This window comes from Bos indicus x Bos taurus, chromosome 3 (assembly GCF_003369695.1).
Source record: "Bos indicus x Bos taurus breed Angus x Brahman F1 hybrid chromosome 3, Bos_hybrid_MaternalHap_v2.0, whole genome shotgun sequence".
Lineage (NCBI taxonomy): Eukaryota > Metazoa > Chordata > Mammalia > Artiodactyla > Bovidae > Bos > Bos indicus x Bos taurus.
The window spans coordinates 103,242,687-103,270,184 of NC_040078.1; the positions used below are offsets into that span (position 1 = coordinate 103,242,687).

Here is a 27,498-nt window from a genome sequence, read left to right on the forward strand (position 1 = left end):
ATATTTCTCATCAGGTCCTCCCAACACACCTGGGAGGGAGGTGTAATGGTCCCTGTTTTACAGATGATGACAATGATGGAAACAGATAAGAGCACTTGTCATGGACTAAGTCCTGAGGGAGTCATTGATGCTGGTTTTGGTCACTTCACTGCTCTCTAAGTCATAAGGGGCCTTCAAGGTCAACATGTCCAGTTCCCTGCTCTCTGTTACAGCCATGAAAATTGAAGCTCAGAGAAGGAAAGTCACTGGTCTGCAAGAGGTAGTGTGTAGGGGATTAGAACCTAGAAGTCCTGCCTCCCAGCCACGGACCCATTCCACTGACTCTGTGCTCCTTCCCTGCTTTGTTCTCTAGAAATTTGAAGAAAGAGCTGTCCATCTGTGGAGTAATAATTAGTTAGTTGCAGGTATCTTATCATGCATGCCCTCAGCATCTTGATTCCTGGGTATTTGTATCCCCCAAGACTAAATCTTGTGTGGAGCCAATGAAAGTACATGTAGGTCAGAGAAGATAATAGGATTGCTGCTGTTTGGTCACTAAGTTGTGTCCAGTTCTTTTGTGACCACATGTACTATAGCCCGCCAGGCTCCTTCTGTCCATAGCATTTCCCAAGCAAGAGTGCTGGAGTGGGTTGCCATTTTCTTCTCCAGCAGATCTTTCTGACCCATGGACCAAACCTAGATCTTCTGCATTGGCAAGCAGGTTCTTTACCACTGAGCCACCAGAAAATCCCCTGAAAGCGTTAGTCACTGAGTCATGTCCGACTCTTTGTGACCCCATGGACTGTAGCCTACCAGGCTCCTCTGTCTATGGAATTCTCCAATAATGTCAACAACAAAACAATAACAATGATGGTGGTAATAATAATGAGAGCAAACCTTATAAGCATTGCCTCTTAGGTGTTTTGCTTACAATAATCCATTAAATATTCAAAATATCCTATGAGTTAATATGCAAAATATATAAACAGCTCATATAACTCAATATCAAAAAAATCCAATCAAAAAATGGAAGACCTGAATAGACAGCTTTATAAAGAAGACAGATTGATGCCTAACAAGCAAGTGAAAAGATGCTCATCATCACTAATTATTAGAGAAATGCAAATCAAAATATCAGTAAAATATCACCTGTTAGAATGAATATCATTAAAAATCTACAAATAATAAATGTTGGAGAAGAGGAGGCACAGAACACTTGCACACTGCTGGTAGGAATGGAAATTGGTGCAGCCACTGTGGAAAGTATATGGAGGTTCCTTTAAAAATTAAATATACAACTGCCATATGGTCTAGCTATTGCACTCCTGGGTATATATCCAGGAAAAAAAAAGGAAAAACATGAATTTTAAAAGCTACATGTTCAGAACAGCACTACTTATAGTAACTAATATATGGAAGCAACCTAAATGTCCATGTACAGATGAATTGATAAAGAAGTGATGTATACATACAATAAAATGTTATTCAGCTCCAGCCATAAAAAAAGAACGAGATTCTGCCATTTATAGCAACATGGATGGACCCAGAGAATATTATGCTTACTGAAATGTCAGACAAAGACAAATACTGCATGATAACACTTACATCTAAAAAGGAATCTAAAAAGTAATATGCATTAATGCATATGCAAAAAGAAATAGACTCACAGTTACAGAAAGTGAACTAGTTTTCTATGTGAAGAGGAAAGGGAGAGGGGCAGATTAGGGATATGAGATTAAGACATACATATTATGTATAAACTAGATAAGCAACTAGGATATACTGTATAGCACAGGAAATTAGAGCCAGTATCTTCTAATGACTTTTACTGGAGCATAAGGAACTCAAAAGCCTCTTGATGAAAGTGAAAGTGGAGAGTGAAAAAGTTGGCTTAAAGCTCAACATTCAGAAAATGAAGATCATGGCATCTGGTCCCATCACTTCATGGGAAATAGATGGGGAAACAGTGGAAACAGTGTCAGACTTTATTTTTCTGGGCTCCAAAATCACTACAGATGGTGATTGCAGCCATGAAATTAAAAGACGCTTACTCCTTGGAAGGAAAGTTATGACCAACCTAGATAGCATATTCAAAAGCAGAGACATTACTTTGCCAACAAAGGTTCGTCTAGTCAAGGCTATGGTTTTTCCAGTGGTCATGTATGGATTGAGAGTTGGACCGTGAAGAAGGCTGAGCACTGAAGAATTGATGCTTTTGAAGTGTGGTGTTGGAGAAGACTCTTGAGAGTCCCTTGGACTGCAAGGAGATCCAACCAGTCCATTGTGAAGGAGATCAGCCCTGGGATTTCTTTGGAAGGAATGATGCTAAAGCTGAAACTCCAGTACTTTGGCCACCTCATGTGAAGAGTTGACTCATTGGAAAAGACTCTGATGCTGGGAGGGATTGGGGGCAGGCGGAGAAGGGGACGACAGAGGATGAGATGGCTGGATGGCATCACTGACTCGATGGACGTGAGTCTGAGTGAACTCTGGGAGTTGGTGATGGACAGGGACGCCTGGCGTGCTGCGATTCATGGGGTCGCAAAGAGTCAGACACGACTGAGCGACTGATCTGATCTAATCTGTAAAAACGCTGAATCACTTTGTTGCACACCTGAAATTAATATAATATTGTAAATCAACTATACTTCAATTTTTTTAAAATTCCTATGACAGGTGCTGTAATCTTCATGATTTTGCAGATGAAGAAACTGAGTCATAGAGATTTAGTAGTGTGACAAATGTCCTATAGCCACTGGCAGATTAGGACTATAAATGGTGTGATGTTACAAGTTTAACAACTGGACTTCCCTGGTGGTCCAGTGGTTAAGAATCCACCTTCCAATGAAGGGGACATGGGCTTGATCCCTGTTTGGAGAACTAAGATCACACACCTCAACTACCAAAGTCCATGTGCTCTGGAGCCCACGTGCCACAGCTGGAGAATCTGTGCCCTACAATGGCAGATCCCGCATCCAGCCGTCCTGGTTCTGAGTCAAGGGCTTGTTTCCATGGCACCAGTCTCTCCCAGAACACAAAACAGGAAAAGAGGAAATCCACATCTGTTGAGGCTCAGAAAAGTGATGTGACTTGCCCACCAACACAGCTCACAAGTAGTAGATACAAGAATTAAATCCTAGTGGGCTGACTGCATTACTTCTGTGTTCCCGTCTCACCTGCAAAGCTCAGAGGAACTACCAGGAGCATACACAGGAGTGTTTTGAAACTCAGGATGTAGAAACAGGAGGGACAGGGAACAAGAGCTCTGGGAAGTCAGTTGTGATAGGGTTTGAGGAAGAGTTCTAGTGCTCAGACCTGTGCTGCCCAGAAAACCAGGAGGTAGGGTATATTAGTTTCCTGTTGCTGCTGTAACAAACTGTCACAAACTTAGTGACCTTAAATGACACAAATGCATTCTCTCATAGTTCTGGAGGTCAGATGCCCAAAGTGAACCTTGAGCTAAAATCATGGCGTTTGCAGGTTTGGTTCTTCCTGGAGGCTCCGGGGGAGAATCTCTTCCTGACATCGTCCAGTTTTCAGAGGCTACTTTGGTGTCCCTTGGGTTGCAACCACATCACTCCAACCTCTGCTTCCATATTCGCATCATCCTCACCCCCTTTGACCTTCTTGCCTTCCTTCTAATAAAGACCCTTGTGACTATATTTAGAGCCCACCTGGTAACCCCAGGATCATCTCCCCATCTCAGAAGATTAATCACACACACAAACTCTGTTTTGCTATATAAGGTAAAATTCACAGGCCCCAGGACTTAGGACATCCTTGGGGAGCCATTTTCCAGCCTACAACACAGGGTCTCCAAAAAATCCCCCTCAGTCACTCCCCTAGACGTTTCCTGGTTTGCTGAGGCCCCAGGAAGCTCATCAGCACGAAGCTAATCCAGCAGGCAAATGTGCTCTCTAGAAAGTACACAGAGTCGGTGTAAGAGATGCATGGTAACTTGAGGCTCCACCAGGATTTCCAACCCAGACTCTACTTTTGAGTGTGGGGCCGCCTCATCTCTTTGTCAGTGACAATAACAACTGCAAAAGTCCTCAGCCTCCCAGGAATGCAAGATTAGTTTATCACTTGAAAATCAATTAATGTAATATACCATATCAATGGAATAAAACACAGAAACCACATGAGCTCTTACCATGTATTTCAATTTAAAAATGAAATTAAGCAAAGTCTCTTTATAATAGAATCAAAATAATGAAATCCTTAGGAATAAATTTAATAAAAGAAGTACAAAACAATACTCTGAAAACTATAAAACATTGTTTAAAGAAATTAAGATGATCTATATACATAGAAAGACATCTCAGGTTCATGTATCAGAATAATAAACTCTGTTAAGATGTGAATATTTCCTAAATTGTCTACAGATTCAACACAACCCCTATCACAATCCCACTGGCATTTGGCAGAAATTGGAAAGTTGATCCTAACATTCGTAACAACCTAGATGGATGGGATGGGAAGGGAGGTGGGAGAAATGTTCAAATGGGAGGGGACATGGGTAAACCTATGGCTGATTCATGTTGATAGAAACCAATGCAATACTGTAAAGCAATTATCCTTCAAATAAAAATAAATAAAAATTTTAAAAAGGAAGGGAAAAAAATATTCATATGGAAGGTTAAGGCACCTAGAATAGGCAAAACAGCCTTTGACCAATTTTAAAAGTTACTACAAAACTATAGTAACCAATAATCAAGACACTGTGTTAGTGTCATACGGATTTGCCTATAATTCAGTAGAATAGTATTGATAGTCCAAAAATAGATGTTCACATTTATGGTCAATTGATTTTTGACAAGGATAAATTTTCCAAGATAATTTAATGAGGAAAGAATAGTCCTTTTTATAAAACAAAATTCACATTTTATTTAGGTTGAAATAAACTATACAAAATTTATTTTCTTCACCAAAAATAACAGCAATATTTTCTGTATTATTCCTAGATAAACTACAAAACACTTATTTTTGTAGGTTTTCTAGGCTTTGCTTGTAAATCGAGATGAGGCAGTAGATACAGTCATGGAAATAGACAAATCAGTTGTCGGTATCCATGGCCTCTGATCCTCTCTTGACCATGAAACGGAAGTGTTCAACATATACCTGCCAAAAAGCTTACAAAGACGTAGGCTCAATAAAGGAATGCAAACAGCAATAACCAGATGTGGAACAACAATGGCAGGCTCTTCCATTCAAACTTTAACTTATTGCTTTAACTTCATTTGATAAAGACAAAATCTACACTGAAATCCTTGTTTGACAAGCTCACACGTTTCTCTTACAGTCTGATAATTTTCTTAACTGTCCTTTACAGATTTTTAATAGCATACTTAAAACTTGTACTATTCAAAAGTCAGTCACGAGCTTCATTGTAACATTTTACAAAATGTGGTCCTTCCTTCCATACCTCCTCTAATTTTATTTTTTCAAAGATCTGATAACTTAATACCTGACAATTGGATCCACAGAGATAAACATAATGTCTAAAATAACTAAAACAATTCCAAAGTGCCAATAGCAGAGATCACATAAAAATGTAACATGGTACTTTAAATGCTATATTCTGGAAGAACAGTTTGGTCTCCAAAGCATGGGCATTCAAACAGGCCATTTAAACAGGCAAATTATCAATGACTAGTGAACTCAATGGGAGGCCTACAGGTCAAGATATTCAGTGATTATGTGGCCTACCCTTACAATTTTTCTGCAAGATATTTTAAAATTTCTGTATTACAGGTTTTTTTCAAATATCAAAGAGAAAGTCTAGGTTAAAAATCTCTTAGATATTCTCAATGGTTTCTGAATTATCTGCCGGAAGCTCTGACTTACTTGTATAGAGTTTGATATACGTATCGAACATTAAATCCAAGTCATGTTTTATATCAAAATTTATGTTAAGCAAAGCCAAGTTACTTGACATTTGATGTGTCAAAGTGCTCCTCAAGTATGCTTTGAGACGCTTTCGCCCACTTTCTAGTGTTCATTCTCAACTTTCATCACAGGAAGAATGCATAGGACCTGCAGCAATGCATAAACATTAGGAAAAAACTTGATGTCTGGTAGATGAAGGGCTTCATAAATAGTGGATGGAAGTTCTATATCTTTCCCTCTGTGTTTCCATTTGATTCTCCAACAATGCAGCTCAGCAGTGTGTCAGAATTAGGTAACTCACTTCGGTACATGTCAGCATGGTGCTCTTCTGATGTATTGAATTTGAGCTGTCCCATGATAGAGGGTACAAGGGATAAGCATTTAAGAGCTTTGTGGTGCTGTTCTGAGAATATATCTTTCAGTTCCTGAATAATGTGTTCCACAGTTGGCACACTTAGAGTTTCTTTATAGTAACTCTCAGAGGTTAGCTGCGGAGAAGGCACTGGCACCCCACTCCAGTACTCTTGCCTGGAAAATCCCATGGACCGAGGAGGCTGGTAGGCTGCAGTCCATGGGGTTGCTAGGATTCGGACACAACTGAGCAACTTCACTTTCACTTTTGACTTTCATGCATTGGAGAAGGAAATGGCAACCCACTCCAGTGTTCTTGCCTGGAGAATCCCAGGGACGGGGGAGCCTGGTGGGCTGCCATCTATGGGGTCGCACAGAGTCGGACACGACAGAAGCGACTTAGCAGCAACAGCAGCAGCACAGGTTAGCTGAGATTCCGGGTTACTGTGCTGAGCTCTGTGAAATTTCCCTGGGAGTTTCATCTGAAAACAGTTTGGTTGTCAAATCTGTGGCTTCCTCAAGCCAAAGTTCATGATAAACTTCAATATTCCCCATCACTTCATTTAGTGAATGCAGTCAAGCTACTGGTTGCAAAAAAGCCATCAGAAGTTTGCCCCTGAAGATTTTTCCCAAAGCCTCTTGGAAAAGATAAAACATTTTAAAGAACAATAATGGTAACGATGAAATAAAAATCTGTTACCACACTATAGAGCACAAATGCTCAGCCAGCTATACAGTTATTCCATCTAACATTTGTATCAATATTTATGCCATCTAAACTTAAAAAAGGGGCTTGTGGGAGGTCCACTAAGATTTCAAAAGCATCATGCCTATCTGTCCACTGAGAATGGCAAATTTCCTTCAGTTCTTTTCCCCTTTCTTCATTGTTCTGAAAGAGGACAAAAATTACACTTTCAAGCTCTAAAAGCTATTGTGGTGATTGATGGAAAAAAGAACAAACTTCCTCAATTGTTCCTAATGAGACAGATACTCCCATAACAGGCACTGATTTTGCCAACAACATATTTAAGGCACAAGAGGAGCAGAGTGTGTAGCTTGGGGATATTTCTCTAAAAGTCTAGAAGCAACAACTTTCATTTTGGATAAAAATCCACTAGACACAATGTAAGCCTGGCCACAACAGTACTCCATGTTTAATCCCCATTTCTCAGTTGTTATAGTGTGAAATTTCTGCATCAGCTTCATAAGACAGAAAGCCTACAAATTCCTCTCTCAGGTTGGGAGCTTCATCAACAAACCTCACCCACACAGGCAGGTGCTCTTCCCCTGTGATGTCCACCACATCAGTGATGACGAAAAAGAAGTGAGAATCTCTCACTTACCTGAGGGTTTCTTCCCAAATGTAGCTCTCACAGATCTCTAGCATCTATCTCTGCTGTTTTGGAACAGAACAGTGTGTTAACTGCTGTTGTCTCAAAGCGCTTTCTCAGAACCTCTTCACCAAAACTGATCTGGCACTCTAGCAGCACTTGAAAGCTATCAGGAATAAAAAGACTTTCTTGGATTTCATCAGCTTCATGGCCGTCCAGAGGTATGTTTTGTTTTCCCATAAGAATCAAAATTTTAGATAAAGATTTTAAGTATTCTTTGTTTTCCTTCTCTTCAAGAGTTAAAGATAAAATGTCTTCATCCTGCTCTTTACCCCCTCCTTCTGCACTGGAATTTTGAGCATTGCTGTTGTTTATTTCCTTATGTTTTGGTTCCTGTTCAGAAGTTTCATCAACAGGTCAAGGCCTTTTAAAAAGGCATTCAGAAGTTGAGTCGTTAACACGATCACTTTTTTTCTGTTTCAGTGTCTCAATTTCACCTTCACTCAATTCTTTTTACTCGTTTTCTGTGTCTACTATGTGGATTATTCAAATGGCTGCTAAGATCGAATACTATTGGTATTGCATTATCTCGGAGAATGGTCCCATTAAGGACTAGTTCTGCAGATCATAGAAGTTTCAAAGTGTTTGGCACACGGTTGATAATGTTTATTTAGTTGATTAGGTATTTTATCTTCCAAGTCTGCTCGCCTACAGTTCACCACCTACTTCTGGCATCTGGCCAGATCCCGCGGGAACCTGAAGAAGGCCAGGTCAGACTGCATGCTCTTCCCAGCACAGCTGGGGGCAGCGCAGAAGTTCCACGTTGTCTGCCTGCCGCCAGCCCAACCCCACCACCCCTCTCCCCCCACCTCCCTCGCCTGCTCAGAGCAGCCTGCCTGCCCTTCAGGGCCAGGGAGGGAAGAATAGTCCTTTTAATAAAATGTGCTGAGACAATGAATAGTCATGTTCAAAAGAATGAAGTTGGAACTCTACCTCACATCATTTACAAATATCACTTCAAAATGGAGTAAAGACCTCAATATACCAGCTGAAAATATAAAACTTGTAGAAGACAGCAAAGGGTAAGTCTTATGATCTTGGATTAGGCAATAGTTTCTTAGGACCCCAAATACACAAGCAACAAAAGAAAAAATAAGGATTCTTCAAAATTAAAAACATTTGTGCTTCAAAGGACACCATCAAGAAAGTAAAAAGGCAACCCATGGAATGGGGCTGCCAGAAATATTTGCAAATCATATATGTGAAAAGGATTTTATCTACAATATAAAGAACCCTTGTGCTTAGTCGCTCAGTCATTTCTGACTCTTTATGACCCCTAGGACTCTTTGTGACACCGTGGACTATAGCCCACCAGGCTCCTCTGTCCTTGGGGATTCTCCAGGCTAGAATACTGGAGTGAGTTGCTGTGTCCTCCTCCAGGGGATCTTCCCAACCCAGGGATCGAAGCCAGGTCTCCCACACTGCAGGTGGACCCTTTACCATCTTAGCCACCAGGGAAGCCCAAGAATACTGAAGTGGATAGCCTATCATTTCTCCAGTGGATCTTCCCTGCATTGCAGGCAGTCTTTACCAGCTGAGCTACAATAAAGAATCCTTACAATTCAATAATAAAGACACAAGTAACCAAATGAAAAAATGGGCAAAGGATCTGAATGAACATTTCTCCAAAGAAGATATACAGATGTCCATTAAGCACATGAAAAGATGTTCAAGGTCACTGATCATCAGTTCAGTTCAGTTCAGTCCCTCAGTCATGTCTGTCTCTTTGCAACCCCATGGACTGCAGCATGCCAGGCCTCCCTGTTCATTACCAACTCCCAGAGCTTTTTCAACCTCATGTCCATCAAGTCGGTGATGCCATCCAATTATCTCATTCTTTGTCGTCCCCTTCTCCTCCTCCTTTCAATCTTTCCCAGCATCAGAGTCTTTTCAAATGAGTCAGTTCTTCACATCAGGTGGCCAAAGTATTGGAGCTTTAGCTTCAACATCAGTCCTTCCAATGAATATTCAGGACTGATTTCCTTTATGATTGACTAATTGGATCTCCTTCCAGTCCAAGGGACTTTCAAGAGTCTTCTCCAACACCACAGGTCAAAAGCATCATTTCTTTGGTGTTCAGCTTTATTTATGGTCCAGTTCTCACATCCATACATGACTACTGGAAAAACCACAGCTTTGACTAGTCGGACCTTTGGTGGCAAAGTAATGTCTCTGCTTTTTAATATGCTGTCTGGGTTGGTCATAGCTTTTCTTCCAAGGAGCAAGCATCTTTAATCTCATGGTTGCAGTCACCATCTGCAGTGATTTTGGAGCCCAAGAAAATAAAGTCTGGCACTGTTTCCATTGTTTCCCCATCTATTTGCCATGAAGTGATGGGACTGGATACCATAATCTTTGTTTTCTGGATGTTGAGTTTTAAGTCACTTATCATCAGGGAAGTACAAATGAGAAAACAATGAAATATTACTTTACCCCCACTAGGACGGCTATAATCAAAAGCACGGATAATAGCAAGTGTCATGGAGAATGAGAAGAAATTGGCTCTCATTCATTGCTGGTGGGAAAGTAAAATGGTGCAGCCATTTTCGAAACCAATCTGGCAGTTCCTGCAAAGGTGAGACATAGAACTAACACATAACCCAGCCATTCCACTCCAAAGTGTATGCCTAAGAAAAATGAAAACCTATATCCACATAAAAAGAATGTTTATAGCCACACTATGTATAACAGCTAGAACGTGGGAAACCAGATTGTTGCCCTAATGGTCTGGGAGCGAGCGACGAGAATGAAGACAGAACACAAAATCTGGTGCAGTGGGTCAGGAGACCTGCAGCGTCTACTGGACTGAGGTGCAGAGTCCACTCTGAGTCCAGATTTTATTCCTAAATGCAGACTACAAGAATTTCTTTGGCCTTATCTTTCTCAAGACATATTCTGTTTCAACCACATACTCCTAAATGTCATGGATTACACTGACATAGTCCAGATTTCCTTATTTTTATCCCAGGCCATTTCCTTTTTGGGCAAGTCTCGAGAACAATCAGCAAGTGTGTAGGCAGCGTTCATGCCTGGCGCCGACCCAGTGTTCCAAAGTCCATGCTTTCATGATCCCAGTCATACTCCCTTCTGGGTCTGGCCTTGGGGTTTGTAACAAGGCTATTATTCTAAGAAAAGCGTGAAAGATAATTATTAACATAGTTTCTTAATATATGCTGTTTTTCCAGGTTCTATTTCTGTGGAACTTCTCAAGGCTGAGAAAGTACGTTATTAGGAATTCCCACTACACCAGATGGTCAAACCCAAAAGATGAGTGGATAAACAAAATGTGGTATAAATGGAATATTATTCAGTCATAAATGGAATAAGAGCCATCCAGAAATGGCTATTATTTAGCCATGAAAAGAAATGAAGTACTGATACATGCTGCAACATGGATGAATCTTAAAGAGGTTATGTTAAATGAATGGAGCCAGCCACAAAAGACCACATATTGTGTGATTACATTTATATGAAATGTCCAAAACAGGCAAACCCATAGAGGCAGGAAGCAGAATAGTGGATCCCTAGGGTTAGGGGGATGCAGAGAATGGGGGGTGATGGCTAAAGTGTATGGGATTTCTTTTTTTTGTTTGTTTGTTTATTTATTTTTAATTGAAGAATAATTGCTTTACAGCATTGGTTGGATTTCTGCCACACATCAACATGAATTAGCCATAGTTGTACACGTGTCCCCTCCCTCTTGAACCTCCCTCCATCTCCCACCCTTTCCCATCCCTCTAGGTTGTTACAGAGCCCCAGTTTGAGTTTCCTGAAGAATAATGGAAATGTTTTAAGTTAGTTGTGGTAACAGTAGCATAACTCTGTGAATACACTAAAAACCATGGAATTGTTCACTTCAAATGGGTGAATTGTATGGTATATAAATTATATCCAATAAAGCTATTAAAAATTTAAAAGAATTGACAATAGAATGAGAGCAAGAAAGCAAGAGTCCTCGACCTGCCCAGCAATTCAGTTTCTCTTTAAACATCATTCTATCTGCCACTGCTAGCAACTCTGTGATGGAGGAACTACCTCTTTTTAGAGCTATTGCAGTTGTGTGACAAACCCTATCTCCAAAAGGAAAGAAGGAAACCAGCTTAGGTACCTACCTATGCCAGGCTCTTCACACATCATCTCATTTAATCCTTGAAATACCCTGTAAAGAAAGAAAGTATTATTACCCAGTTTTACAGATAAAGAAACCCAGGCTCAGAGAAGCATACTATATGTCCTAAGACACACAGCTACAACATGACTAAGCAGAATTTGAACTCAGTCTGTTTGATTCCGTTGCTGGTGCCCTTTCTCCAATGCCACCCTAGTGCCCAGGATCTGAGTCCTGTGTCCCAGCTGCTGAACATCTGCTCATACTCCAGCCCCCTCCCCAGCCCCAGGCTGCTGCTCTGTGACGGTTTCCAGCCCCTTCTCCCTGCACTGTACACAGAGAACAAAGACTCGTGCTGGAACCACAGCCAGCTGGCCTGAGTCCCCAGGAGAAGCAATTCCAGTGCCAGAGAAGCCCGCCTGTGCCTAAGGAAGCCCTGGGGGCCCCAGAGGAATGGAGAAAACGCCCACTCCCCACGGCAAATGGGCCAGACCAGAGACTCTATCCTGCCCACAGAGGTAACACCTGAGAGGGGTGGGGAGAGCCCAGTCCTCCCACAGGAACTCATGGCTAGAATCCTCACCTTGGAGCAGAAGTCTCCGCAGTGAGACAGCAGCGGAACAGGAACATTCTCTAGTGAGAGCAGTCAGGAGGTCTGGCCTGTGCTGGGAACCGAGACTCTGGATTTCCAAACCAGCCCAGAGGTTCATTCCCAATCCTTACCCCTTCCTGGGAGATGATCCCATCAAGTTTGGGATGGCCCACCTGGCATCCACAACCCCTTCCCGTCAATGACTGTGATCTGAGCTGGGAGAAGGGGCTTTCCCTAGGAAGGGAGATGGGCCAGAAGGAATATAGGGATGCAGAAGATGCGGGGAGGTGGGGGGGACTGAGTCACCACAATCATCTTTACCTGACAGCCAGGCCTTGAGGGCAGGGTTTTTCTGCTTGGCCCAGCCAATTGGCCCCTAGGGTAGCCTAATGGGATGAGGCCAGTGACTGCTGGGTGGAGCTGGCTCCTCTTAAAGAGAGGGAGAGTTGTACCAGACTCAGCCTGAGCTGCAGGGCCATGGTCAAGATGAGAGGTAAGGAGGGTCCCTCCTCTGAATCTGAGGGAGAGGCACCTGAGGAAGGAGGTATTGGATGCTGAAACAGGGCAGAAGAGCTAGATTGTGGAGTGGGGGTGGCTGGGGGGAGGGTGAAATGGGTCCAAGAGGGAGTCTGGGCATAGGGCCAGGCTAGGGAAAGAGGGGTGCGTATGAGATGGGACGGGAGCTAGGTCAGGGGCTATGAGTAGGTCAAGGTGTTGAAAGTGAGTCAAGAGGATAGATACAGATCTAGAGAATGCATTTGGAGGTTGGGCCCACTCAAGGGGAAGGTCATGGGGACTGAGACAGAATGGAAATCACACAGGGAGATGGGAAAACCTGTCCCAGGTGGAAAATGGATTTCAGAGGTTGAGGTAGGCCTGGTGGGGCTGCTGGGAGGCTTGACGCTCTGTCCCACGGGGCATGGTCACTCCTCTCCTCTTTCCTGAGAAGTCGCCCCTTCAGAAGGCCCTTCTAGCATTGGGAATGGCCTGCACTGGGAACCAGCGGGGTCTCTGCTCCTCCTCAGTGGGTGGCCCCTGAAGACCCCTTCTCTTCTGAGAGCTTCAGCTGTGCTGCCAGTACAAAGACTGGACTAAGGGGATTCTCACCCGCCAAAAAACCTAGAGCTAGTGAGGGGGCACTCCATGTGTCACAGCTCCTGGCTGTTCCCTTTAGAGCCAAGTGGCACCAAGGAAACCACACAGACTCTCTTCCAGGGTTTCAGACTCTTAGGGGAATATCTCTGTACATCAGAATAGTTATTTGTATAGGAGAAAACCAAGTCACTCTGGACTTACGTTATGTATTAACTATGGTTTTCAATCTTGACTGCACATTAGAAAACATAGAATGTTTTGAAGAAAATACTGTGAGGCTGGAGAAGAACAACAGGACTAGCAAGTTCCTGTGGGGCATGAGTAGTCATTGAGAAAGTGGTCATAATTCCCCTACTCCCCTTCCCCGAAGAGAACTGTGCTACACACACACACACACACACACACACACACACACCCTCTCACAAATGCACACATTTCCAAAGAATACAGACACCCTCAGGCTCCCCAGTCCCACCTCATGCTCAAACACACACAGGGAATCAAACAAAGAACACAAGCAACCAAATTCTCTCTGAAACTCAAGCAAATGCATACATATCATTCTCCCTCCTCCAAACACAGGCCAACGTGCACTATTTCTACAACATCTCTCACTTTTCTGTACAGATACACCCACACATTTACTCGGGTACCTACACTGTTCCACAACATACTCATTTCACATAAAATCACAAACAATGCACAGTTACACAGGGCAATGACCCAGACTCGCAACCACAGCAATTTTATCATAGACAACCTCATACACACACACTCACCATCAGAAGCAGGCACATTTACCCTCCAATAGGAAGCTGCACACAACCAGGATTTTCCAATCACACCCACACACGTGAACATTCACACCCACATAACTAAAGCTAGCATAGTTCACACATCATTCATATCCCACACAACACAGACACAGACACAACCACAAACGCATGTTTGCAAGTGCACAGTGGACAGACACTCCTGACCTTACCACTCCCACTCATCCACACAGACGAGGATGACAGACACAGACAGGTAGGGCAGGGTGCACAGCCCCAGCCCCCATTCCTTTCTCTGCCCCAGGAATCCTGATCCTGGGGCTTTTCTTGGCCACTCCCAGCTGCCTTGGCTACTATGAGGACTTGGCTAAGTGTTTCCACGACCCTGAATATGAGTCTATCCTTGTCACAGCCCAGGAGGGCCTCCACACCTCCCCAGTGCCCAAGCGCATAGTGGTGGTGGGAGCTGGCATGTCAGGGCTGACCGCGGCCAAGGCCCTGCAAGATGCGGGCCATCAGGTAAGCTGGTGTGGGAGGGGCCTCAATCATTCACCTCCACTTTACTTCGTTGGGTGAAAAAAAAAAAGGAGTGGGGTTACAGCCAACCTTTAGACAACTGAGCATAACCCACTGGGGCTCTTAGCCCCTAGTTATTGTTCCTCAAAAAACTGCATCCCCTGAGACTTAACTGCAACTTGTGTTCTTTTGGAAATAAAAGCAGAGAAGGGCTATGCTAGCCAGAAAGGGCCAAGAGGTGTTCTGACCCCTGCAACCCTGGAGCCCTTCTGCATCACCTACATTACTCAGGTCCCTCTGGGAGAAAACCCCACTCTGCCCAGTTTGGTTATCCTGCACATTCAGGGACCTACCAGTGGGAATTCTAGAATAGAACCTGTGGCCAGGCCAGGTGGGAAAAGGGAGTAGATGACTCTGGGAGTGACAGCAGCCTCCCTGGATACTAGGTAACCATCCTGGAAGCCAGCAACCACGTCGGGGGTCGAGTGATGACATTCAGGAACGAGAAGGAGGGCTGGTACTATGAACTGGGGCCCATGCGAATCCCAAAGTCCCACAGGTAAGTCTCAGGACAGGGATGGAGCAAAAGGCAAGGAGGAAGAATTAAGAGGAGTAGAGGATGGGCTGCTGCCACTGTGTCAGATCCCTTTCAGACTCACTGTCTCATGCGATTCAATCCTGCAAGTCTGGTCCCCCAGCTGACAGAGATGATCAAGGCTCGGAGCTTAGGGTGATACAGAAAGTGGAAGATCCCAAACTAATAATGACCATTTGTTGTCCGACTCTTTTATGACCCTGTGGGCTATAACCTGCCAGATTCCTCTGTCCATGGGATTCTCCAGGCAAGAATACTGGAGGGGATAGCCATTCCCTTGTCCAGGGAATCTTCCCAATCCCAGGGATCCAACCCAGGTCTCTTGCATTGCAGGCAGATTCTTTACAGTCTGAGCCACCAGGGAGGCCAGATACTATTTTAAGCTATAAAATAAATAATAATAATAGTAGCTGTCATTCGCGGACACCTACTATGTGCGTGGCCCTGTGCTAAGTACTATATGTGCATTATTTCATTTGACTCTCACAACCCTACAATGTAATACTCTTATTTTTCCTATTTACAAATCAAGAAATTGGGCTCAGAGATATTAAGTGACTGACTTAAGGTTCTCCTAGGAGGAAGTGACAAAGCTCCTCAAAATCAAGGGAGTACCTGGCACCAAAGTATATGCTCAATTTCTAAATCAGAATCTGGAAGACAACCTGGCCCCCAGTTCTGGGGCTTGTAAGACAAAAAGATCCTTTGCCTGGTGCCCCACCACATGCCTCATTTTTTGCCTTAAGTGGAAACTAAACCCAAGATTTCCCTACAAACACTATCCTAAACCAAACCAAAAATTAACAGTAGCAGCCCAAAGTAGGAGTCTTTAGATATGGCCTCAAACTTACTTAGGGCTTCTCTGGTGGCTCAGATGGTAAAGAATATGCCTGCAAGGCAGGAGAACCTGGGTCGGGACAATCCCCAAGAATACCTTCTCCAGTATTCTTGCCTGAAGAATTTCATGGGCAGAGGAGCCTGGTGGGCTACAGTCCAAGGTGTTGCAAAGAGTCGGACACAACTGAGCGACTAACACTTTCACTTTTAAAGCTTACTTAGAAATGGAATTTTAAATTCTGCTTGAAACAAGATGTCTTGGGCTCTGTAGTTGAGCTCTATATGCTGGGATTTCCTTAAGGGCCTTCTTTCAGTCATGGGGAAAACCTACTCCCTGTCTCCCTCAGTGCAAAAATAGGAGAAAAAGAACCAATGCAGCAGTAAGAGAAGGCAAGGTTAGAGATGAGGCGGCAGTCGGTCTGGGCTCCTTGGGCACACGAAGAAACTGGTTTTCCTGGAAACAGTTTCTACTGTGAGGTAAGCAGGAAAGAGGTGTCACATGGATGAGGGCCATGTTGAGCCTGTGTCTGTTCCAGGTTGGTCCACACCTATGTCAGGAAGCTGGGCCTGAAGCTAAACAAGTTCCTCCAGTACCATGACAACACCTGGTTCCTCATCAACAGAAAACGCTACCGCGCCGGGGAGGTTAAGGCCAACCCAGAGCTTCTAGGCTATTCCATGAATCCAAGAGAAAAGGGCAAGAATGCTATAAATCTCTTCTACCAGTCCATTGGCAAGGTGACTCCTGCCTCCTCCCTCTCCCCACCTCCCCCCGCTGCCACCCCAGGGTCAGGAAAAAACAGGTCTGGCCAAAAGTCACCTTGCAAGTTAGGTGACCATCCATCAGGCCACCTTACTCCTACCTGATACTCTTATCATTGGTCTATTTTCCTTTTAACACCCCCTAAGAACGTTGCCACCCGAGCCCTAGTGCCCAGCTCCATCTCTTCTGTCCCGTGTGGACTAATCATCCATTCCTTGGTTAAGCAGTAGAAGGAAGGGGAATCAGCCGGTAATCCAATCCTTGGTAATGAATCAGTCTTCCTGGATTGAAGTAAATGTCTTCACCTTTAAATTAAATGAAGGAGATATCTGGGGGGAAAGAGAAAATTTAGGAGGTGGAAACTCCCTCCCCCTTTTCCTTCCATCTACTTCCTCTTAGTCCCCACCCTCTTCACAGAATCATCCAGAGAACCCAGAAGTCCCGCCTCTGGCTCTGTGACTTTCAAGTTGCTACCCCTTGCTCTTCTCTACAGCTCAAAAGCCTGAAAGAATTAAACTGCAGCCACCTGATGTCCTTTTATGATTCTTACTCCACCAAGGTGAGTGAGGCAAAGTCCCAAGATAGGGATGAAAGGGGGTCTGTGCTCAACCTAGACCCCTGGGATTGTCCCCTCCCACCAGGACCTTCTCCCAGTGCCCAAGGCTTCACCTCCCTGGAGTCCCCTCACCCCTGCTTCAACCTTGCCTACCCCAGGCCCCTACTGAGGCCCTTCCTACATACTGTGTCCTCTATCTGATGCTTCCATCCAGCAGGCTTACCTGCTGAAGGAAGGGATGCTGAGCCAAAGAGGAGTAAAGATGATCAGGGATGTGATGAATGAGGATGCTGGATACTACAAGTCCCTTCTGGAGTCCCTTCGGATGGACATGATCTTCACAAGTAATGAGTAAGGCTGATCTGGACCAGACCTTGAGTCTGCCCCTTTCTCAAACACGCAGAACAGAGAAAGGGGACTTTGATTACTGAGTAGTTCCTATGTGCCAGGTGCTATGCTAAGCATTTTCCAAGGATGATCACATTTAATGCTATGATCACTTGGAAGGTAGGGCACTATAATTCAGAGTCATGTTACCAGTGAGGAGGCTGAGGCTCAGAGAAGTCATGCAACTCAGATTCACACAAGCTGGGCAAGGGCTGGAACACGTAGGTCTGCAGGATGCCTCCTGGGATGCAGAATTGCATGGTGGCTGAAGCCATGGGTTTTTCTGCTAGATTGCACATGTCATTGGGAGAAAGTCCCTTTTTTCTGGGTGTTCATTTTCCAGACTATAAAAGTAAGCAATGAACCCTCCCTCACAGAGGCTAGTTAAGGTGAGATGTGTGAAGTGCACAGACTTCCCCGGTTGCTCAATGGTAAAGAATCTGCCTGCAATGCAAGAGACCCAAGAAACAGAGGTTCCATCTTTGGGTGCGGAAGATCCCCTGGAGAAGGAAGTGGCACCCCACTCCAGTATTCTTGCCTGGAGAATTCCACGGACAGAGGAAACTGGTATGCTACAGTCCGTGGGGTAACAAAAGAGTCAGACACGACTGAGCACGCATGAAGTATCCACCACATACTGCAGGAGGCCCGTTTCCTCCCTTTTTGGACTGGGATCGCTGCTGGCAACTCAGCAGACTGACTTTGTGCCTCCCACACTCCCCTCCTCCTCCTTCCCTCTCTTCACCACTACAGCTTTTCCGAGATCACCGGTGGCTTTGACCAGCTTCCCAAAGCCCTTAACGCCAGCCTGAAGCCTGGCACCATCCGTCTGGGCTCCAAAGTGGAGAAGGTAGTAAGAGATGGGCCTGAGGTTCGGATTTCCTACCGGATGGGAGAAACCAACTCTACCCTGCACACCCTCACCGCAGACTTTGTCATCATCTCCGCCTCAGCCAAGGCGACGCATCTCATCACCTTTGAGCCCCCGCTCTCCCAAGACAAGATGGACGCGCTCCGTTCAGTGCATTATACCAGCGCCACCAAGGTGGTTCTGGCATGCAACGAGTCCTTCTGGGAGCGGGACGGCATCCAGGGCGGGGTCTCCATTACCGACCTGCCCTCCCGCTACATCTACTACCCCAGCCACCGCCTCCCCAGCGGCAAGGGCGTCCTGCTGGCCTCCTACACCGTGGACAAAGACTCCCTCTTCTTCATATCCATGCAGCGGGACCAGGTGGTGGATATCGTCCTGAGGGACCTGGCGGCGGTGCACCAGATTCCCAAGGAGGAGCTGCGGCGCATGTGCCCTTCTTCTGTGGTCAAGCGCTGGTCTCTGGACCCCCTCTTCATGGGCGCCTTTACTGAGTTCACACCCTATCAGTTTGTGGACTATTCACAGCAACTTTTCCAGCCAGAGGGCCGTATCCACTTTGCTGGCGAGCACACCTGCCTGCCCCACGCCTGGATAGACACAGCTATCAAGTCCGGCCTCCAGGTAGCCAAGAACATCCAGGCTGCCGTGGACAAAGAGATCACCGAGAGATAGAACCCTTCACCAACAGTCACAATCATTTCTAACCCTAAGAGAAATCCCTGAGGGAATCTGGCAGGAAGCAGCCTGTGAGGTGGGAGTTGGAGGCAGAGACCCTGGCGAGACTTCAGTGTTAGTTTCCCTGGCCCACAAACAGGATGCTCCAAATACCAGACAAAGACCCCAGCTGGCAAATTCATCCCCTTTCCTGCTTCTCTCTCCTGCAAGCCCTTGAGAAGGGTCAGCAGAGTCAGGGTATTTGGAGGGATAGGGGAAAAAAATCAAGGATGGAGGTACTAGAATCAGACCTTAGCTTGCATAATAGTAACAGGCAAAAGAGAAAGATTTCAACAACTCCCAAATTTCTGACATCTACAATTAGAAGCCCCTAAAGGAACAGACAAACTCAAACCACAGCACTGTTAAAACACAGATTAGCCACATGAACCCACAGTGCAGCAAACCCCATCATTGAGTGCCTGAGCCAGGGGCCCCACATCTTAGTTCAGCTGGAGTCAGGGTGGATGGGAGATAACAGTTCTTTTTTGCTCTTTTTTGAGCCCGCAAAACAGGACCTGGCTTCCTAGGCATCTCCTGGCCCATGGACTTTTTATCTCCGCCCTTATCTCCTCATCACCAATTAGAACTCACCTCCCTGCCTCTGCCTGTCCAGTCCACACATCCGCCTAGGAGGATACCAAGTACATTCTAGATGTTCCCTCCACACTCTGTTCCTCATTAACATCTGCCCTGTCCTTCCAGGCCTAGCTGAAAGTGTTCCCTCTCCCCAAATCCTTTCTTAATGACCAAACTTAGACCCCCAAGGACCTCTTTCCTTTGAGCTACAACCTTTTCTACCTAGAGTCCTAAACATCTGGACTGTGGAACTTCTGGTACTATTACCTCTTATTTATCCAAGTAGACAGAAGTAAATAAAGTGGTAAACCCTCTCATTAGACAGCTTTCCTACCAGGAGGACTCAAGATCAGCATGATGTCCTGAAAATGGCATATTTATAGGAAGAAGGGATAGAGGGAGGAGACATTTTCTTACTGCATTTGGTCCATTGTTAAAACCCCAGCCTACTTAATTTGGGTTTTCTATGTACCTCTGTATCAGTCAGGGCTTTTTCCAATTCAGGTGCTGGAAATCAAACCCAAACTACCTTAGGGAAAAGGCAATGTTTTGGCTCGCATATCTGAAAAGTCCAGGATGAAGCTTACTTCACCAAGACTAATTGTGTTCAGGAACTGATAAGTCATCACTAAGCTTCTCTCTTCCCACCTCTTGATTCTGCTTTCCTAAGTTAGTGTCCATATTGAGTTGAATGATGGTCCCCAAAATTCATATCTACCCAAAACCTGTGAAGGTGATTTTATTTGGAAATAGTCTTTGCAGATGTAATCAAGTTAAGATGAGGCCATATTGGATTTGTATGGTCCCTAATCCAGTAACTGGTGTCCTGATAGAAGGGAAATTGAACACAAACATACACAGAGGGAAGACAGCCATGTGAAGATGGAGGCAGATTGGAGTGATGCATCTACAAGCCAAGGAATGCCAAGGATTGCAGAAACCTCCAAAAACTAGGAGGAGGCATGTAACAGACTCTGCCTCAGAGCTCTCTGAAAGAACCAACCTTGTGACACTGGTCTTGAACTTCTATTCTCCAGTGCTGTGAGAAAATAAATTTCTGCTGTTTTAATCCACCTAATTTTATGGTAATTTGTTTCAGCAGCCCTAGGAATCTAATACAGCTTACTTCATTCTTCTGGCAAGAAAGACAGTCAGAAGCAACTCCAAGATTATATCTTCATAGGTTTCCATTCAAGGGGAAAGAAAGGGCTTCTTTCTCCCAGGTTGTTTTAGTTGCTAAGTCGTGTCCAGCTCTTTGCGACCCCATGGACTGTAGCCCATCAAGTTCCTCTGTCCAAGGGATTTCTCAGGCAGGAATACTGGAGTTGATTGCCATTTCCTTCTCCAGGGAATCTTCTTGACCCAGGGGTTGAACTCACGTCTCTGGCTTGGCAGGAGGATTCTTTATCACTGAGCCACCTGGGAAGCCAGAGCATTCATTTATATTTTCATCCTGTCCATCCATGCTTAGTTGGGCCCACCTCTCAACCTAGAAAGTAGATCTTGTGATCAGCAGCCAGTGAAAGGGAAGAATGGGACAATCTTCTAAGAATTATAGGCTGGACAGACAAATAAAGCAGATGGATATAACTCTAGGCTGGGCTAGGGAATACAGCTGAGCCATTCCAGGCCTGAATTAAATCAGCTCCCTTGGAGTTTCCAGTGCAAGATGATTCACCACCAACAGTCATGATGCACATGGTGAACTCCCTAGAACCTGTCTACACCAAGGGAGGAGTCACTTTCCAAACTGTCTTCTGGGCTGTTTATCTTTAATAACCCCATTAGTATCATGACAAAGGCCATACCTTCTTGAGGCTCTTAGAAAAAAGGAGGAATCCTGACCCAGTGAAGTCCAGGCAGAGAAAGAAGAAGAAGGTGGGACTCGGGGAGAGCAAGGTCCCTGGGGAAGAGCTCACCATAAACCCCCTCGGCCCTGAAGAAACAAATCAGGGAAGAGCAGAGGCAAGAACAAGGAAGCAAAGGGCTCTTTGCTGGCCTCTGCCCATCGGAGATAAAATTGAGGCCCCAGGGGCATGGAAATCAGCTGTGCAAAGAGGATTAAGTAGCGGGAGAGGAGAATGGAGGATGGAACCACAGACCCAATCTGTAGTTTGGAGGGAAATGACTCCCAGCATTTGGGTGGGAGTATTAGGCAGAAGATAAAAATGTTCAGAGATAGTTTTTTGTTGTAGAACTGCCACATGAGGTTCTCAGTGACAAAAATCTGAAATCAAATCTGAGTGATTTAAGTTGAAAAGGAATTTGAGGAAGACTGTCAAGAGGCTCACAACACTAACAGGAGCATAAGTGGGTAGATGCCAAAGGAGACCTGTGACCTGAGCCATAGCCGAGCTCCTGCCACAGGGGCAGCCCCATAGACGGCACTGTGGCCAGGGAATGCTGCTTTGGCCATTGGACCACCACCATGCTCTCGTCTACTGCTGCTAGAGCTATCTCTGTCTAATGCTTTTTCATTTCCTCCAGACTCAAAATCATGGATGGGAGCATCCTAGCTGAGCCTAGGTCAGCACCCACTCGCTGGCTTCAGGGTCAGGGAAAGCAAGTAACCAGTAATACTCTAGCTTTTGGAGTGGGAAGTGAGGTATTGTCTTTCATCAGATCTTACTGTGGTGGGTTCTCCAGGCACAGGAAGCAACCAAAAGGCAAAGTCAAGGTAAGCCCCTAAGGGAAGGACAGGGCACAGACCAACTCTGCCACGTGAGCCACTGAACCTCTCTGAGTCTCACTTCCTCAGCTGATCAATTAGGATAATACCCCAGCATATCGTGGCTGAAGGGATTAGAGATCATGTACTTGGAGGTACCTGGAGATTTGTGTGTGCATAGAGCATGCATGAGGCCTTTGCCTCCAGTGCACTGAGAGAGGAATTATTCCCAGGTTAAGGGTGAGGACACAAAGCTTAGTGGGATAGAGTGACTCGCTGAAGATTCTACAGCCGGGTGTTGGAAGAGAATTCACAGCCAGGACTGCCTGACTCAGAAGTCTAGCTCTTGCCACAGCACAATGCTGCTAGTCTTGGAGACAGAAATTGTTAGTGCATGTTGGGAAGCATAGTACAAAATAGCCGTAAAAGGAGAAAGTCCTTGGGAAAATGGCGAAGGGCCAGAAGTACCCGGCTTTGTACTGCGGACAGAAAAACATGTCCTGCCTTTGGTTATGCTCAGCGCCAAGATTTAATAATAAATAGGGATATTACTTGAGAAAATGGGTTGTGGGATAAGCACATGAGTCACTTAGAGCCCGCTGTCCTTGAAATGTTTTTACTGATTATGTGTTAACCCCGTATGTGCTCTGCTGGCCGTATACTTTAAGCTCTTTGTTCCTGCTTCTATAAAAAGGCTTGACTGCAGAAATAAACTTGTCAGTCCTTGCAAGAGACTGTCCAAGTGTCATTCTTTCAGGTTTGTCGCTTCCAAGTCCCAGGGAGAAAATCCCCAACAGTGCAAGTTCCTGTGCCCAACACACAATGAGGCCAAACTGAAACATCGAAGTTTGGAGCAGAGAAAGGTTTATTGCAGGGCCATGCAAACAGATGGGGGCTCATGCTCTAAAAAGCCCTGAACTCTCCAAAGGGTTTCAACAAAATATTTTTTAAAGCCACATGCGGGGCAGAGCACAGGGCCAGTTGGGTTGCCAGGTCTGTGATCAGCTTGTGCACAGTTCTCTGATTGGGTGATGGTGAGGTAACACGGTGGTGTTACAGGGGTTAACATTAACAGTCCTTAGGCTTCAGGAGGCCTGGGGCTATATGCTCATGGTCATCAAGTGGTTAATATCTTCCATTTGGTCGGGGGCTGGGGGCTCGTATCTGTAAAGCAACTCAGGAAATGTGCATCAAATACTGTTATTTAGGTACTTCAGGGGCTTTCCTGGTGGCTCAAACAGTAAAGAAACTGCCTGCACTGTGGGAGACCCGGGTCCAATCCCTGGGTCAGAAAGATCCCCTGGAGAAGGCCATGGCAACCCACTCCAACATTCTTGCCTGGAGAATTCCATGGACAGAGGAAACTGGTGGGCTACAGTCCATGTGGTCACAAAGAGTCGGACACAACTGAGCAACTAACACTCACTTTTTTTGTTTTTTTCAGGTACTTCAGAGGGAAGCTAAAGCAGAGAATATGAGGGAAAGGCCTGTCCTAGGAAGGCTCCATGGGTTCTACTTGGTTACAAAATGACTGGCCTGAAAGAGATGGGGCAAAATTCAGACCAAGAAGACACTGAGGCAGGCAAGGTGGTAGGAGCCTATGAGGGAAGAGATGAGCATAGGCTAGAATATTATCTCTACAAAGCTATGCTCCCTCATTTCCTTTCTACATGCTTTCTTGAGGGGAGAAAGAAAAGAGTGGAGTAGTGACTCTTAAAACCTTAAAACAGCCTCACTCCAGATCTCTACTACAAATTTCAGTGAGTAACGTTTTTAATTTCTGCATCAAAACCTGGGAACACTCATAGAAGGGTGAGTGCATAGAACAGCTATATGTAACATATGCCTTAACCAAAGCAACGGTTGAGAATGGCTCCAGTAACTCTCAAGAGGTAAAAACATGCCACATTCTACCCCAGAATGTACCACCCACACAAGCCACATGGAGGTCTAACTCTGGGAATCCCAAGCTGAAGCTTTACTCTGTGAGTATGCGGAGTCAAGTAAAGTCTCCCTTGGAATCCCAGGGCATGACATCTTCTCTTCCTGCCACCAGAGATCTTCTTAGAACCCAGGGAGTACATCAAGGGCCAGGTGCCAGAACTGTAGATTAAGAAGCAAGTTAGAACTTGGAATTGGGCCCCTTCAGATGCCAAGAATCTGTTAACAGGCCTCAGGGGAAAGGATGAGGAATGAGAGGTGGAGGAGAAGGAAGGGGACCCGGTCAGGAACAAAAACTCAGTACCTTTCCACCCTCCTTTACCAAACATTTTATATTCATCATCGATTGTTCGTCTTCCTGCTTGACAGAGAAGGAATTGAGGCTGTGCAAGTGAGAACAATGCAGCATGCAAGTGTAAGCACCTGGACTAGTTGGTCACAATAACAGCCATCATTGTTGAGGCTTACTTCTAACTGAATCCCCGCCCAATGCCCCACAAAAACCAAGCTCTATGAAACAGGCACAACTATCACCTCCATTTTACAAATGAAGGAACTGAGAAGTAGAAAGCTTAGTTTGTTTAGCTTTTATTTGGCTGCACCAGGTCTTAGTTGCGGCTCGTGGACTCTTCATTGCTGCATGTGGGACCTTCTTTGCAGCATGCAGAATCCTAGCTCCTTGGCCTGATCTAGGATTGAACCAGGGCCGCCTTGTACTGGGAACACAAAATCTTAACCAACAGACCACCAGGGAGGTCCTAGAAAGCTTGTTTTGCTCTAAGTTGCATAAACAGGATTCTACATCTGACGCCCTGCGTGTATTCAAAAGTTTAAATTTTTAGTTTCACATGTAAATTACAGAATTATGGATAGAGGTTTGTGAATTGTACAGGAGGCAGTGATCAAGATCATTCCCGAGAAAAAGAAATGCAAAAAGACAAAATGGTTGTCTGAGGGGGGCTTACAAATAGCTGAGAAAAGAAGAGAAGCTAAAGGCAAAGGAGAAAAGGAAACATATACCCATTTGAATGCAGAGTTCCAAAGAATAGCAAGGAGAGAGAGGAAATTTTTTCTCAGTGATCAGTGCAAAGAAATAGAGGAAAACAATAGAATGGGAAAGACTAGAGATCTCTTTAAGAAAAGTAGAAATAACAAGGGAATTTCATGAAAAGATGGGTACAATAAAGGTAAGAAATGGTAAGGACCTAACAGAAGCAGAAGATATTAAGAAGAGGTGGCAAGAATCCACAGAAGAACTGTACAAAAAAGATCTTCATGACCCAGTAGCCATGATGATGTAATCACTCACCTAGAGCCAGACATCCTGGAATGTGAAGTCAAGTGGGCCTTAGGAAGCATCCCTACAAACAAAGCTAGTGGAGGTGATGGAATTCCAGTTGAGCTATTTCAAACCCTGAAAATGATGCTGTGAAAGTGCTGCACTCAATATGCCAGCAAATTTGGAAAACTCAGTAGTGGCCACAGGACTGGAAAAGGTTAGTTTTCATTCCAATCCCAAAGAAAAGCAATGCCAAAGAATGTTCAAACTACTGCACAATTGCACTCACCTCACATGCTAGTAAAATAATGCTCAAAATTCTCCAAGCCAGGCTTCAACAGTACGTGAACCATGAACTTCCAGATGTTCAAGCTGGATTTAGAAAAGGCAGAGGAACCAGAGATCAAATTGCCAACATCTGCTGGATCATGGAAAAAGCAAGAGTTCCAAAAAAACATCTATTTCTGCTTTATTGACTATGCCAAAGCCTTTGACTGTGTGGACCACAATAAACTGTGGAAAATTCTGAAAGATGGGACTACCAGACCACCTGACCTGCCTCTTGAGAAATCAGTATACAGGTCAGGAAGCAACAGTAAGAACTGGACGTGAAACAACAGACTGGTTCCAAATAGGAAAAGAAGTCCATCAAGGCTGTATATTGTCACTTTGCTTATTTAACTTATATGCAGATTACATCATGCAAAATGCCAGGCTGGATGAAGCACAAGATGGAATCAAGATTGTCGAAAGAAACATCAGTAACCTCAGATATGCAGATGACACCACTCTTATGGCAGAAAGCAAAGAAGAACTGAAGAGCCTCTTGATGAAAGTGAAAAAGCTAGCTTAAAACTCAACATTCAAAAAACTAAGATCATGGCATCTGGTCCCATCACTTCATGGCAAATACATGGGAAAACAGTGGAAACAGATTTTATTTTCTTGGGCTCCAAAATGACTGCAGATGGTGACTTCAGCCATGAAATTAAAAGACGCTTGCTCCTTGGAAGAAAAGCTATGATCAACCTAGACAGCATATTAAAGAGCAGAGACGTTACTTTGCCACCAAATGTCTGTCTAATCAAAGCTATGGTGTTCCCAGTAGCCATGTATGGATGTGAGAGTTGGACTATAAAGAAAGCAGAGTGCCAAAGAATTGATGCTTTTGAACTGTGGTGTTGGAGAAGACTCTTGAGAATGCCTTGAACTGCAAGGAGATCAAACCAGTCCATCCTAAAGGAAATCAGTCCTGAATACTCGTTGGAACGACTGATGCTGAAGCTGACACTCCAATACTATGGCCACCTACTGCGAAGAACTTACTTATTGGAAAAGACCCTGATGCTGGGAAAGATTGAAGGTGGGAGGAGAAGACGACAACAGAGGATGAGATGGTTGGATGACATCACAGACTCGATGGACATGAGTTTGAGCAAGCTCTGGGAGTTGGTGATGGACAGGGATGCCTGGTGTGCTGCAGTCCATGGAGTCGCAAAGTGTCAGACAAGACTGAGGGACTGAACTGAACTGAACTGTAAATTACATAAAAATATCTCCCAGATTCCTTGCAGTAAAAGTGAGCTAGTCCAAACCAGAACCAGACCTAGT

The 27,498-nt window shown here is 44.7% G+C and overlaps 2 protein-coding genes and 1 long non-coding RNA gene across 13 annotated transcripts in view; 2 read left to right on the forward strand and 1 right to left on the reverse strand.

The window, feature by feature from the left end:
- The window catches only part of LOC113890028 (olfactory receptor 2D2-like), a 192,972-nt gene extending 179,174 nt beyond the window's left edge, over positions 1 to 13,798 (reverse strand). For 8 of the 11 annotated variants that reach the window (XM_027537565.1, XM_027537562.1, XM_027537564.1 and 5 more), the window contains exon 1: positions 7,563 to 8,387. The gene's annotated coding sequence lies outside the window, so the exon portion shown is untranslated. Of the gene's footprint in view, positions 1 to 6,566; positions 7,109 to 7,562; positions 8,388 to 11,722 lie in introns of those variants that run through there. The other 3 variants (XM_027537561.1, XR_003510414.1, XM_027537560.1) reach the window with 3 other exon arrangements.
- On the forward strand, positions 7,688 to 11,247 carry LOC113890034. Its single transcript, XR_003510415.1, has 3 exons — positions 7,688 to 7,771; positions 10,053 to 10,185; positions 10,796 to 11,247. It is a non-coding gene; the product is annotated as an uncharacterized LOC113890034 (long non-coding RNA).
- On the forward strand, positions 12,788 to 21,068 carry LOC113890359 (L-amino-acid oxidase-like). The gene is made up of 7 exons (XM_027538257.1): positions 12,788 to 12,803; positions 14,444 to 14,697; positions 15,141 to 15,253; positions 16,663 to 16,864; positions 17,383 to 17,448; positions 17,663 to 17,796; positions 18,586 to 21,068. Exons 1-7 carry the CDS (start codon positions 12,788 to 12,790, stop codon positions 19,376 to 19,378), a joined length of 1,578 nt encoding a protein of 525 aa, XP_027394058.1. The 3' UTR covers positions 19,379 to 21,068.
- The last annotated feature ends 6,430 nt before the right edge of the window (positions 21,069 to 27,498 follow it).